Here is a 14,204-nt window from a genome sequence, read left to right as displayed (position 1 = left end):
AACCACTTCGCCACCGTGCCACCCATTTGATTCAATCTAGTGAGCTTCCTCTGAACTGCAGCTACATCCTTCCTCAAATAAAGAGACCAAAACTGTACACAGTACCCCAGGTGTGATGTCACCAATGCTTTGTATAGTAACAGCAACACTTCCTTACTTTTTATGCTCTTCTTTAGCTATAAATGCCAAAATTCCAATTGCTTTACTTATTAGGTGCTGTACCTGCATACCAGTTTTCTGGGACACCAGATCTCTCTGTACCCTGTAATCTCTCTCGATTTAGATAATAAGCTGCCTTTCAATTTTTCTGACCAAAATGGATAAGTGAGAGGTTAAACTTCATCTGCCGCATTGTGGCCTACTCACCTATCCTATCTATGTCCATTTGTAAATTTCTTAATTCCTCATCGCAACTCACTCACCTATTTTAGTGGCATCTGCAAATTTGGTTATAGCACCTTCTATCCTTGTATCCAAGTCATTAATATAAATTGTAAATAGTTGGGACCTGAGGACCAAACCTTGTGGCACCCCACTAATTACATCTTGCCAGAAAAAGGCTCATTTATCCTGACTTTCTGCCTCTGTCAGTTAGTAGTCTTCTATCCAAACTAATAAATTACCCCTTGTGATCTTACCTTGTGTATTAACTTCCTGTGCGGCACCTTACCAGCTGCCTTCCTCAAGTCAGTTATACTATATCTACAGGATCCCTGTTACCCACTTGGCTTGTTGCATCTTCGAAGAACTCTAAATTAATCAACCACGGTTTACCCTTCCTACAATCACACTGACTCTGATGGACTGTATTTTGACTTGTCCAAATGTTGTGTTATTACTTCCTTAATAATAGATTCTAACAGTTCCCAACAGCAGACTATAGTTTCTTGCTTTTTGCTTCCCTCTCTCCCTTTTTGAATAAAGAAAATTAGCACTTTCCCAATACACTGGAACCTTTTCCGCATCCAGGGAACTTAGGAATATTATAAACAATGGATCCACTATCTCTGCTGCCACTTCCTTTAATACCAGGGGGCACTGCTAGGATAATACTATATTGAATGAAGTGAAATCCTATGTGCACAATAAATTAAGCTATTTGAAAAGCTTGGTGGCAAATGAGTAAATCAAATTAGATGTTGAAATAAATTTAAGAAGTTATTTTTTAAATTATTAATATTTATGCAAGCCTGCCTGTTCCAAATCATTGGTACAACTACATTTTGAAAATTATCATGAATACAAAAAGAATATTACATTTATTGAAAAGATGCAAAATATTATGACACTGGAAATATTGAGGGATGCTATTATTAGGAGTGATTATATATTGAGCAGGTTTGCACTTGGAAAGAGAATGTTAAGAGGCCATGTGATTTCTGTTTTAGAACTAAAGGGACTAGATAATGTAGACTACGATGAGCTGTTTAACTTTATTCAGGACAATAAAACCAGTGGAATTGGCTAATGTACGAAGACAGAATTCAAAACTAATGTGCAGAAATACTATTTCAGTGATAGTGAAAAATCAATGGAATTGTCTTTTTGGGGAGACAATGGAAGCAAATCCTATAAATTCATTCAAATACCCATTTCTTTTCCTTGAGAAAATAATAGTTGAGTGCATGAGTAATTTGACATGTGATTGAAGCATACTTGGGAGGCACAGGTGGCTTTGTTTCTATGGCTTCCACAGCCTTTCACAGCTAAAGTGTTTGCTTGCCCCAATCCTTTGTAGGTTGTAGTCTAATTGACATTGATTACCAAGATATAGTCAACAGCTCCATTTTTGTGTCAGTCAAATATCTGGATGTGGAACATTAATTGAAATTAATTTTGATCATTATTCGTTTAGCAATTACTTTGTTACTATGAATAAAAAACCAAAGGTTTGCATTTTATATAGTGCCTCTCATTGCCACAGAACGTCCTAAAGTGCTTCGTAGTCAATGAAATTTTTGCAAATCATAATTATTGACGTAATGTGGGATACGTGGCAGGCAATGTATGCATAACATTTCCCACAATGTGCTAATGATCAGATAATCTGCTTTGGTGATGTTGATTTGAGGATAACTCTCATGCTGTTCTTTGAAGTAGTGTCTTGGAATCTTTTACATTCATCTGAGAGGGCAAACTGGGCCTCAGTTTAATGTCTCATTTAAAAGATGTTAAGACTACAGTACTCCATTTGGACTACTGGCATTTTAGCTTTGATTTTTGTAGTCGGAGGTGGAAGGGTGCTAGGTGAGGTGAGGGAGGAGAATCCTGTGGGGAGAGTCCAGTGTGGGAGTTGGCAGGGAACATGGGTATGAGAGGGGGGTCCCATGGCAAGAAGTGGTGGGTCAGTGCTATAGTTGCCCAAAAACTAGAAGTGGTTTTAATTCTGTGTAACTATTGCTATATGACTGTCGGAACCATCCAAAGTTTGTGATCTAAATCGCGTTAATCGGATTGTTCCCACTACAGGGCAGTTTCCCAAAGAGAGTGTGATCTTCCGGGGCAATTGCCATGTAGTTCTTTGGACATTTCTATTAGATTCTCCTTTGCCCTCCATGCTTCAGTGAAAACAGCCCTGGTTTTTCAAGTCTCTCAAAATTTTATTGACTTAACCTTTCTGTCATCCTTTTGATTCTACGTTGCACTTTTTTCATGCCTCCAGTATCTTTGAATTGTTGGCCTAACCGATGTCTTGCCCAGATTTGATTCTCACTACTGTATTTGTGTGCAATGTCCTACTTTCCAAAGCTGCTTCTAGAAACCTGATAATTTGCATCCCGGACTCCTTCTATTCCTTCATTGAGAGTTTTATAGTCTGGGGTAGCCATGCTGAAATGTTTTATCTTTTATGAGCTGTGTATTTACTTAGTTCTACAAAATGATGAACATGAAAAGGTTAGCTGATCTACTGAATCTGCCCCAGAAAATCAAGTTGCTGTTGACTATCATGACCCCCATGCTGCAAACTATCAGTAACCAAATAATTGCTGGGCAGATGCCCCCCACCCCTCCAACCCCTCTTCCAGAACACCTCTCCAAAGGTGATCAAATGTGTCGAGGTATTATAGAGGCTCTTGGGTTTGTCATCTAACAGTGTACAAGCTTTGAATACAGAAGTGTCAGTCAGAAACTTGGCTATTTGCCTCTTGAATAAATCTGCATTCACTAAACAGACTAACAACTTGTTTGAGATCACTGAGCCTTTGAAAAGAAAATCCTTCTGACATCTAACCTAGTTCTGCAGTTACATATCTCTTACTCATGTTCCCTTGTTTTTTCTGATCTATTTAATTTATCTAGTCTAATCGCTTTTTTTAGTTTAAATACATCAATCATGTCTTGTCGTCAATGCTTTCCAGAAGCCAATAAACATAGCTCTCTCAGGTTGTTGCGATAACTAAGGACTTTTAAACTTGATATCAATTTTGTGACACCATGTTTTGAACTGTTTCTAGGGCTGCCATCATGTGGGAGGTCGGTATTGCAATTAGTGTTCAAGATATCATAGTGCTTTTTGTTTGATATTGGATTGCTCTCCCAACACATTTGAATATTCTGTTAGCCTTCACCAGCAGTCTTTTGAGGCTTACGTGTAAAGTTTAAATCAATGTTCACCTTAAAGGGTACAAAGAAAAGAGCTATGGAATTGGACCAAAAAAGGTATCTCTTCAGAGAACCAGAGAGGCATGCTATGCTGAATCACCTTCTCAGGAACATAAAAATGTATAGGATGGGCAAACTTGTATTTATTTAATTCCTTTAGAGAAATACTTCAGGGTGCTTCATGGGAGTATAAGGCTGGCAAACTAAGTGTTAGTAATTTAGAGGGAATTCCAGGGAGTAGGTGCAAGACAACAGAAGACAGCCCACCCATGGCAGGGTAAAACATAAAGCCGTTGCATGAGGCAGGACTCCACTGAATGGACTGTTTTGGAAAGGGTTGTAACACTGGAGAAAGATAGAAAGGTGGGAAGTTGGAGGAAGAACTTAAATATAAAATACTTGATTTATAGTTTAATATTGGAGGGCCAAGTGCCAAATTAGGTCAGTAAGGACACGAGTGGATTAGTGCTGGATATAGTCTGTGAAATGAGCAGCAAGATTTTGAATGAACTGGCATTGTTGGAGGGTTGATGGAAGACTGGCATAGAGAATATTGGTGCATTTTGTATGGAGGTGACAAAAACAAGTTTGATTTCATCAGCAAAATAAGGATGATGATCTCTGCGTTGCTGAGATGGAATTTAATTGTCTTTGTGATGAAGAGGATGTGGAGTTGGGAGCTCAGCTCAGGATCAGATAGAGCATTAAGGTTGCAAATGAACTAATTCAACCTGAGACAGTGGCAAGGTTGTAAAGTTTGTAGTAGGGAGGTGACAAAGTGGTAGCTCCATCCTTCCCAAGTTTTAGCTGGAGGAAATTTCAAATCTCTTTCCATTCTTGTTCTTTTTCCTAAAATGTATGATTTTCTATTGATCTGCACCCGCATTTATCATACAACAGGCCACTCTCCCAACCCAATGTTTCCCAAACTACTTTCGCATTTAAAACACTAAAGTGACCCTAGCATGTCAACAAAAACAAAACAATAATGGACCAGCGTAGTGACATTCATATAAAATTAGTAATGTTTTCTCATTATTGGTCAACACATACATCATATAAATATAAAAATCTATTCTTAACTTTTGTAAAAATGCTATTAGCCCATATAGGTTTTAATCAAGCTCTCCATGTTCTTCAGAGACACTAGATTTCGTGAAGACCCTCTCCTCCTGCTTCCAGGCCCAGAATGGCTGTGCACACTTCCTGCTGCACTTTGCCCTCTATAAAGATGATGGTCATGCACACACCATGCTTGCACCCATATGAAGATGGTGGCTGTATTTCCCACTATAAACATGGTGGGCACACATGTGTACTGCTGCACATTGTCCGCCATGAAGGCGATGGCTGTTAACCTGGGCCTGGCACCAGGAGAAACCCAACAGCTACTGTTTCTTTCTCCCACCCCTCCTCCCAGCAAAAAAGGCAGAACTGACAGTTTCTTCTGGGCTTGTAGTCAGCATGAGATGTTTATGTAGCCTGTCTGTCCACTTGCGAGGTTCATTGGTCTTTTCTGCCATGCCTCAAAGGGAAACAGTCCTGGTGCGGTCTTGGAGGGAAGGGCAGCACAAACCTATCCACTGTTTCTGCAACCGTTGGGAAGCTCTGTCCTAACCTGACTATATATTCTTCAAAATTCTTCTGCTTTCTTTAGCTTTCCATACTGCCTTAATTTAATATTACACACAATTTAGATTATGTTCCCTTATATTTATTTCCAAACAAGATATGCATGTAGAATAGAAAGGCACATCACAGGGCTTAGGGAATCAAAAAAGAGGGAATGTAAAGAGGGAATCTGGCGTACATACAATTCCCTAAATTTCCACCCCCTTTATTGTGGAGTTCCACTAGAGGTAGACAAAAACGTCGACGAGCGACGTAAGACTTGAATAAGGCACTCACTGAGTGTGTTAAAATGGGCGGCACGGGCTTATAGGGCCAAAGGGCCTGTTTCCTGTGCTGTGCTGTTCTTTGTTCTTTGTAAATGCAAGAGTACCTCATTAGAGAGAAACAGCTTCCTAACCTGTGAACTAAAACCTATAGATTGTATGGTGACAGTTTTGATTGAGTTTTTTTGTGCTAGAACTGACTAAATCAATAAATAGAATGACAGTGCTGTGAAATGTTGGAGATTATGTTTTAACCACAAATTTAGATTTTGGAAAACATTTTGGTTTGATTGTGTTCACAGTTTGGCTGGACTCATGTAACACTGCTAATTATTGTTACTCAATCTCACCTGGTGATCCAAAATTTATTTGAAGGCATGATCTGGTGAGTGTGATTATTCTACTTGCATTTTTTATCACCCTAAAATAAGGCACAGTATTTTTAATAACTTTTCTTTCTGTTTTCATCTTGTTTTTTGCTCCCATTCCTTTTGCTTCAAGTTAGTGTCCTGAATTCTCTCTTCCATTACAAAATAACCTGGTACAATTTTATACAAATCTTTTTCCCTAATTCTTGATCAGTCTCAGATCATAGTTGATCAGTTTTGAAAGTACAGTTTTTAGCTATGTGAATGTGGAAATCTGGCAGGGGGACATTATTTCTTCTGTTACAATCTCATTAGAGACCAGTAATTATTTAAGAAATCCTCATTACTTGCTGAAAGGATAAACCACACAATTCTATGGAGTCAACAAAGCAAATGCTAAATATTCTCTATCCTACATTCTAACATTCAGAATTAACATGAGTTAAACATGAGTTAATGGGCAAATTGTGGTTGCCTATAAACTATAAATGACATTAAGATAGATCTTGCAAATTGGCTCACCAGTCCACTTGGATTTTACTGATCACACTTTCTTTTGAAAATTTTCAGCTGCTCTCCTTCTAGGAGTTAGTCTGATCTCATGCTAACAGCAGCACATAAGTAACCTGAGTTCTGTGGGCATAGTGTTCATTATAAATGGCACTTTGTCTGCAAAACCTGCTCAACCCACTTGGATAGAGTAATTGCCAAAGTGTTATCTTCCAGGAACATAAACAGCTGCAGTAACCTGTTTTTGGCTTCTGCATCCATATTCTGCCGCTTTCAACTAGTCTTGTGGTACAGAACAGGCCAATCAGCTGCTGTTGTCCAGCTTGGACTGTTCTTTGTCCATTTGTATCTTTTAATTTGAGTCAGTTTATTCAAAAGTTTTTGTTTCCAAACCTCAGTTTGACTTTATTTCCTTAGAAACTTTGTGGGTCAGTTTCCTTTTTATATTCGCACGTTCTTTATCCTTTTTAGCTCAGATTCTGTTTTAGTTAGGGTCTACCTCAAAAAAATACAACTTAAATTTATCTCATAGTTTCCCTTACATTCCCATATCATAGACTCAAAATAAATTGTGCAACCTCCTTGTTTGTGATAGTTGCCAGAAAATAAGTAAGAGCAAATTAAATTGTGAAGTTCAAGCTGCGTTGTATTCAATGACTGAACCCAGTTTCATTTATTATTCCAGGTTTATTGTTCCAATCTCAATTGTAATTTGCAATGATATAATGGCATATCTGTTTGGTTTCTTCTTTGGAAGAACTCCATTAATTAAGGTAAGTCATCCAGTAGGAAATGATAAGTCAGTGATGCAGTTGAACCAAGTAATTTTGTTAATTCATGGGATGTGTTCCCAGGTCAATGCTGGTCAATTCAGACTACGTCCAGTGCAGTGCTGAGGGAGTGCCACACTTCTGGCAGTGCTGTCTTTTACAAGTGTGGTTAAGTCACGGTACTGTCTGCTCTCTAAGATGGATAGTAAAGATCTCCTGACACTACTTTGAAGAACTGGGTTATCACTAATGTCCTTGTAAATCTATCTTAGTTAAATTGGCCGTCACATTCCTGTGTTAGAACAATTACTATATTTCAAATGTAATTAATTGGCTGCAAAGCACTTTGAGATGTCCTAAGGCCGTGGAGGATGTAGGGGGTGATCTTGAACCCGCGTTCACTATCCTTGGCAAATTTCGGAGTGGCCTACAGATCTGGAAGTCATAGTTGTCACCAAGAGAATGTGATGGGATCTCTTCAACCCCACCCCCACGTTAGTGGTATCATCAGGTTCACGCTTATAATATTGTGAACCTGCTTTACGTTTATTTGAACATATTTAAATATTATTAACCCTCCTCCTTCTGGATGTTGAACCCATACTGTGTATTGAACCGCACTGACGTGATGTTGCATCAGCAAGGTTTACAACAGGTTCACACAGACATGAACCTATTCTGGGTGTCTCCCCAGGGGTGCAAAGATACGATTAGCCCTCCCTGGGAGTGAGGGACATGGCCAGACAGATTATGTTTGGGTGACCTTTAAAGATGGTACCCTGATCTTTGTGCAACCACATTTCACTGGCATGTTGAGGCCCTGTCCCTCTGTATGACTGTGTGAAACACACATCTTTGATTTTCTTTTGGCGGGTATATTCAAATGAATGCATAACAGATTTATGACCATTTTCAGGAACTTTAATGGAATGCTACATTTTTAGCAGGTGGCCTAACCTGTCATTCTCTGCTGTTTTTCAGTTGTCCCCAAAGAAGACCTGGGAAGGTTTCATTGGTGGTTTCTTTGCTACTGTTGTGTTTGGATTTCTGGTATGTTGATTGCCTTTGTTTTAATTTTTGTAGAAAGTGAGAGATGGGCAATTTGTAATACAATCATCTAACCAACATATAACCTCTTTGTTTTGTAGTGCACAAGCCCTTTAATTTTCCTTTGCGTGGTTGTGTATGCCCACTAAGTTAGAGGGATGACTTGCACGTAGTCAGGAAAGGAATTTTTAGTTGCTGCATAGCCATTCAGCCATGCAGCTGAAAGAGAACATTGCAGTTGTTTTGTCCATGAGCTGTAGCTGATGTCCATGAGCACTAGCTTGTCGCCTTACTAAGAGTTAAAATGCTTATGATGAATGTGTGACATCCCTTTATTCTGTCACGTGTTTGACCACTAAGTGGGAAAGTTGAGAAGTGAGTGTGTACCCCCTTTAGGCAATTTTTGACTTAGCTTAGTTTGTCTGTAAGAGTTTAACTGTGGGAAAATATCCAGATTGCTGAAATGCAGCTCTGGATTACTAAATAGAACATAGAACATTACAGCGCAGTACAGGCCCATCAGCCCTCGATGTTGCGCCAACCTGTGAAAACCAATCTAAAGCTCATCTAACTTGTACTATTCCAATGTCATTCATATGTTTATCCAATGACCATTTAAATGCCCTTAATATTGGTGAGTCCACTACTGTTGTAGGTAGGGCATTCCACACCCTTACTATTCTCTGAGTAAAGAACCTACCTCTGACATCTGTCCTATATCTGTCACCCCTCAATTTTAAGCTATGTCCCCTCGTGCTAGCCATCACCATCCGAGGAAAAGGCTCTCACTGTCCACCCCGTCTAATCCTCTGAGCATCTTATATGTCTCTATTAAGTCACCTCTTAACCTTAAAGCAGAACTAGAGGGCACAGCCTCAAAATAAGGTGTGTGGGGGGGGGGGGGGGGTGTCAGTTTAGAACAGAGTTGAGGAGGAACTTCTTCACTCAAAGGGTGGTGAATCTCTGGAATTCTCTACCCATTGAAGTGGTGGAGGCTACCTCGCTGAATATATTTAAGTCATGGGTAGATAGATTTCTGATAGACAAGGGAATTAAGGGTTATGGGGAGAAAGCAGGAAAGTGGAACTGATCCACTTCAGGTCAGCCATGATCTTATTGAATGGCAGGGCAGGCTCGCAGGGCTGGATGGTCTACTCCTGCTCCTATTTCTTATGTTCTTATGTATGTTCTGTCTAACGAAAACAGTCTCAAGTCCCCTCAGCCTTTCCTCATAAGACCTTCCCATCCTGGTAAATCTCCTCTGTACCCTTTCCAACGCTTCCACATCCTTTCTATAATGCGGCAACCAGAATTGTACACAATATCCAAGTGCGGCCGCACCAGAATTTTGTCAGTTGCAACATGACCTCACGGTTCCGAAACTGAACCCCTCTACCAATAAAAGTTAACACACTGTATGTCGCCTTAACAACCCTACCAACCTGGGTGCCAGCTTTCAGGAATCTATGCATATGGACACTGAGATCTCTCTGCTCATCCACACTATCAAGTATCTTACCATTAGCTCAGTACTCTGTATTCCAGTTACTCCTTCCAAAGTGAATCACCTCACAGTTTTCCGCATTAAACTCCATTTGCCACCTCTCAGCCCAGCTTTGCAGCTTATCTATGTCTCTCTGTAACCCGCAACTCCTTCCGCACTGTCCACAACTCCATCGACTTTAGTGTCATCTGCAAATTTACTAACCCATCCTTCTAAGCCATCATCCAGGTCATTTATAAAAATGATGAACAGCAATGGTCCCAAAACAGACCCTTGCAGTACACCACTAGTAACTGAACTCCAGGATGAACATTTCCCATCAACCATCACTCTGTCTTCTTGCAGCTAGCCAATTTCTGATCTGAACCACTAGATCACCCTCAATCCCATGCCTCCGTATTTTCTGCAATAGCCTACTGTGGGGAACATTATCAGATACTTTACTGGAATTCATATACACCACATCCATCTCTTTGGTCACCTTCTCAAGGAACTCAATAAAGTTTGTGACGCACAACCTACCCTTCACAAAACTGTGTTGATTATCCCTAATCAAATTATTCCTTTCTATATGATTATAAATCCTATCTCTTATAATCCTTTCCAAAATTTTCCCCACAGCAGAAGTAAGGCTCACTGGTCTATAATTACCAGGCTTGTCTCAACTCCCCTTCTTGAACATTTGCTATCTTCCAGTCTTCTGGCACTATTTCTGTAAACAATGACGACATAAAGATCAAAGCCAAAGGCTCTGCAATCTCCTCCCTAATTTCCCAGGGAATCCTAGGCTAAATCCCATCCGGCCCAGGGGACATCTATTTTCACACTTTCCTGAATTGCTGACACCTCCTCCTTATGAACCTCAATCCTAGCCTGTATCTCAGTATTCTCCTCGACAACATTGTCTTTTTCCTGTGTGAATTGACAAAAAATATTCATTTAGCACCTCTCCTATCTCTTTGGACTCCACGCACAACTCCTCACTACTGTCCTTGACTGGCCCTAATCTTACTCTAGTCATTCTTTTATTCCTGACATACCTATAAAAAGCTTTAGGGTTTTCCTTGATCCTACCTGCCAAAGACTTCTCATGTCCCCTCCTGGCTCTCTCTTTAGGTCCTTCCTGGCTAACTTGTAACTCTCAAGCACCCTCATGGACCCTTCACGTCTCATCTTTACATAAGTCTCCTCCTTCCCCTTCACAAGAGATTCAACTTCGTTAGTAAACCACGGTTCCCTCGCTCAACCACTTCCTCCCTACCTGACAGGTACGTACTTATCAAGGACATGCAGTAGCTGTTCCTTGAATTTCAATTATGCCCATCCACTGCAGTTTGTTTCCACATCCTATCCATCCTAATCTCGCCTAATCACATCACAATTTCCTTTCCCCCAGCTATAACCCTTGCCCTGCGGTATGTACCTATCCCTTCCCATCGCTAAAGTAAACGTAACCAAATTGTGGTCACTATCACCAAAGTGCTCACCTACCTCCAAATCTAACACCTGGCCTGGTTCATTACTCAGTACCAAATCCAATGTGGCCTCACCTCTTGTTGGCCTATCTACATACTTTGTCAGAAAACCCTCCTGCACACTGAACAAAAATTGACCCATCTAAACTACTCAAACTATAGCGTTTCTAGTCAATATTTGTAAAGTTAAAGTTCCTCATAATGACTACTCTGTTACTTCCGCTCCTATCCAGAATCATCTTTGTTATCATTTCCTCTACATCTCTGGAACTTTTCTACAGAAAACTCCCAACAGGGTGACTTCTCCTTTTCCTGTTTCTAACCTCAGTCCATACTACCTCAGTAGACGAGTCCTCATCAAACGTCCTTTCTGTCATCGTAACGCTGTCCCTGAATAACAATGCCACACCTCCCCCTCTTCTACCACCTTCCCTGATCTTACTGAAACAGTTAAACCCCAGAACCTGCAACAACTATTCCTGTCCCTGCTCTATCCATGTCTCCGAAATGGCCACAACATCAAAGTCCCAGGTACACTCCTGCGACCTTGAAACCTTATGACTCAACCTCCTGTACACTGGAGCTACAATTCAGGTTCTCATCCCTCTGTTGAATTAATTTAAACCCTCCCAAAGAGCATTAACAAATTTCCTCCCCAAGATATTGGTACCCCTCTGGTTCAGGTGTAGACCATCCCTTTTGTAGAAGTCCCACCTACCCCAGAATGAGCCCTAATTATCCAGGTATCTGAATCCCTCCCTCCCACACCATCCCAGTAGCCACGTGTTCAATTGCTCTCTCTCCCTGTTACTCGCCTCGTTAGCACGTGGAACGGGTAACAAACCAGAGATAACAACTCTGTTTGTTCTAGCTCTAAGCTTCCACCCTAACTCCCCGGATTTCCGCCTTACATCCCTATCCCTTTTCCTATCTATGCCTATAGTGCCTATGTGGACCACGACTTGGGGCTGGTCCCCCTCCCCCTTGAGGATCTTGAAAACACGATCCGAGACATCATGGACCCTGCCACCTGGGAGGCAACACACTAACCACGAGTCTCTCTCATTCCCACAGAATCTCCTATTTGTCCCCCTAACTATGGCGTCCCCAGTGACTAATGCTCTACTCCTCTCCCCCCTTTCCTTCTGAGTAACAGGGACAGACTCTGTGCCAGAGACCTGTACCTCATGGCTTACCTTTGGTAAGTCATCCCCCGCCAACACTATCCAAAATGGTATACTTGTTATACAGAGGAACGGCCACAGGGGATCGCTGCACTGACTGCTTCTTAACCCCTTCTAACAGTCACCCATGTATCTTCTTTTCCAGGAGTAACTACCTCCCTGTAGTTTTTATCTATAACTGTCTCTGTCTCCCGAATGATCCTGAGTTCATCCACTGAGTCTACATTGACTCTTACACAGGCTTACTCCAGAACCCCATGTATTTACTCCGCTAATCCCCCTAACCTACATATCTTGGGACACTGAGGGGCAATTTAACATGGCCAGTCAACTTAACCTGCACATCTTTGGAATGTGGGAGCTAACCCATGCAAACACAGGGAGAATGTGCAAACTCCGCACCATCATCCAAGGCTGGAATTGAATCGGGGTCCCTGGCACTAAGACACCAGTTCTAACCAATGTGCTGCCCTGTGACCTGTGATTTCCTCTATCTGTACTGTCTCAGCTTTGCCACTTCATTAGGAAATTATCTTTTCTCGCTTCCCTTGGGTATATGGTCAGATCTGATTTGTTTCCATTTCATTCATTGGAAACATGTCTACATGAACTGCTTTAGAAAATCATTGGATAAATAAAATAGTCAGTTTTTCATACAGGCAAAATAATCTCTCAGGTTTTGTGTCTTGCATTAGTCTCCAAATTGGTGTCTTATAATCAGCATGTATTTGGAACATAGCACATGAACATAAGGTGCCTTTGGCTTGTTCCTGTGCACATATTAGGTTTGGTTTGTAATATTCCTCTTCTAACTCTTGGGACAAGTTTGGATTTGCCTTCTTTATTTTGATGCAGTTACAGCAACTATCCTTTTTCCTTTAAAATTTTGGTGTCAGATTCAAAACACCAGTTTTAGCTACACACAGGGACAGTTTATATCATTATGCCAGGGATAATTTGATTTCCCAAGTTGAGACTTTAATTCCAAAGTGTGTTCTGATCTCGGAAACTAGAAATTTAAAAAAAATCAAGACATCTCAATTTAACTTTTTAAACAAAATTACTGTGTAAGAATTAGTAACAACACTATTTCATAAATATTTATTCTTTAAGCCCAAAAATCTTAACAAGACACTTCCCCCGTTCTATTTTTATTTCCACCCCTGCAATTTATAGATTATTGAGGGTTCCTTCTTAGGATCAAACTGAAGTGTGCCACAGCTGTTAAGAATTGACATTGATTCTCCTCCGTATTCCTGTTATTCTCCAAGCTACGAATTTCTTGGGGTCCTTCCATTTCATGCTTGTGGACACCCTAGTTCAAGCACTGCATTCTTGCTCAGTAATTCAAAAATTGGAAAACATTCTTGGTTTCTGATAACCGTTTGCTTCTGGCCCACAGATCCTGGGAGATTGCTCTCTCTCTGCTCGTCTCTGCTGCTGCAAGGTTCCAACTACCACCTTCTATTCAAAAAACAATGATAAAATCCCAAACCAAGAAAACCATCTTCCTGCAATTTATTCCCTATGGCAAAGTGGCACCTTGAGATGTCTCAGACATTGCAACTCATCTCCCATACCCAAATATTCCCTCTGTTCTGAGAAACCAAATGAATAATCTAAACCCTTTATGAAGACAACTTAGTAGAGTTTTTGTCTCCACTAAGAAACTCAAAGGAGTGTGTGTGCCTACTCTTCAACTCTTATCTTATTAAATAAACACAGGCTGTCCTTTGAATTGCAATCACTTCAGATCAGTTTATAAGCCTCCCAAACCAGATGCTTCTATTGTCTTTTATTTAAATTTGGGGCAGAAAATAAATCAGGAGATAGAACAGGCATATTAAA

The 14,204-nt window shown here is 40.6% G+C and overlaps 1 protein-coding gene across 1 annotated transcript in view; it reads left to right on the top strand.

The window, feature by feature from the left end:
* The window catches only part of cds1 (CDP-diacylglycerol synthase (phosphatidate cytidylyltransferase) 1), an 89,332-nt gene that overhangs the window by 62,195 nt on the left and 12,933 nt on the right, over positions 1–14,204 (top strand). The window contains exons 7-9 of the mRNA XM_080191147.1: positions 5,801–5,883; positions 7,062–7,149; positions 8,128–8,196. Of these exons, the coding sequence (XP_080047273.1) occupies positions 5,801–5,883; positions 7,062–7,149; positions 8,128–8,196 (240 nt within the window). The remainder of the gene's footprint in view (positions 1–5,800; positions 5,884–7,061; positions 7,150–8,127; positions 8,197–14,204) is intronic.

This window comes from Carcharhinus amblyrhynchos, chromosome 1 (genome assembly GCF_965287045.1).
Source record: "Carcharhinus amblyrhynchos chromosome 1, sCarAmb.v2.hapA, whole genome shotgun sequence".
In the NCBI taxonomy this organism is placed as follows: Eukaryota; Metazoa; Chordata; class Chondrichthyes; order Carcharhiniformes; family Carcharhinidae; genus Carcharhinus; species Carcharhinus amblyrhynchos.
Note: the sequence above shows the minus strand (reverse complement) of the source record. Positions and strands in the feature narration are given on the sequence as shown.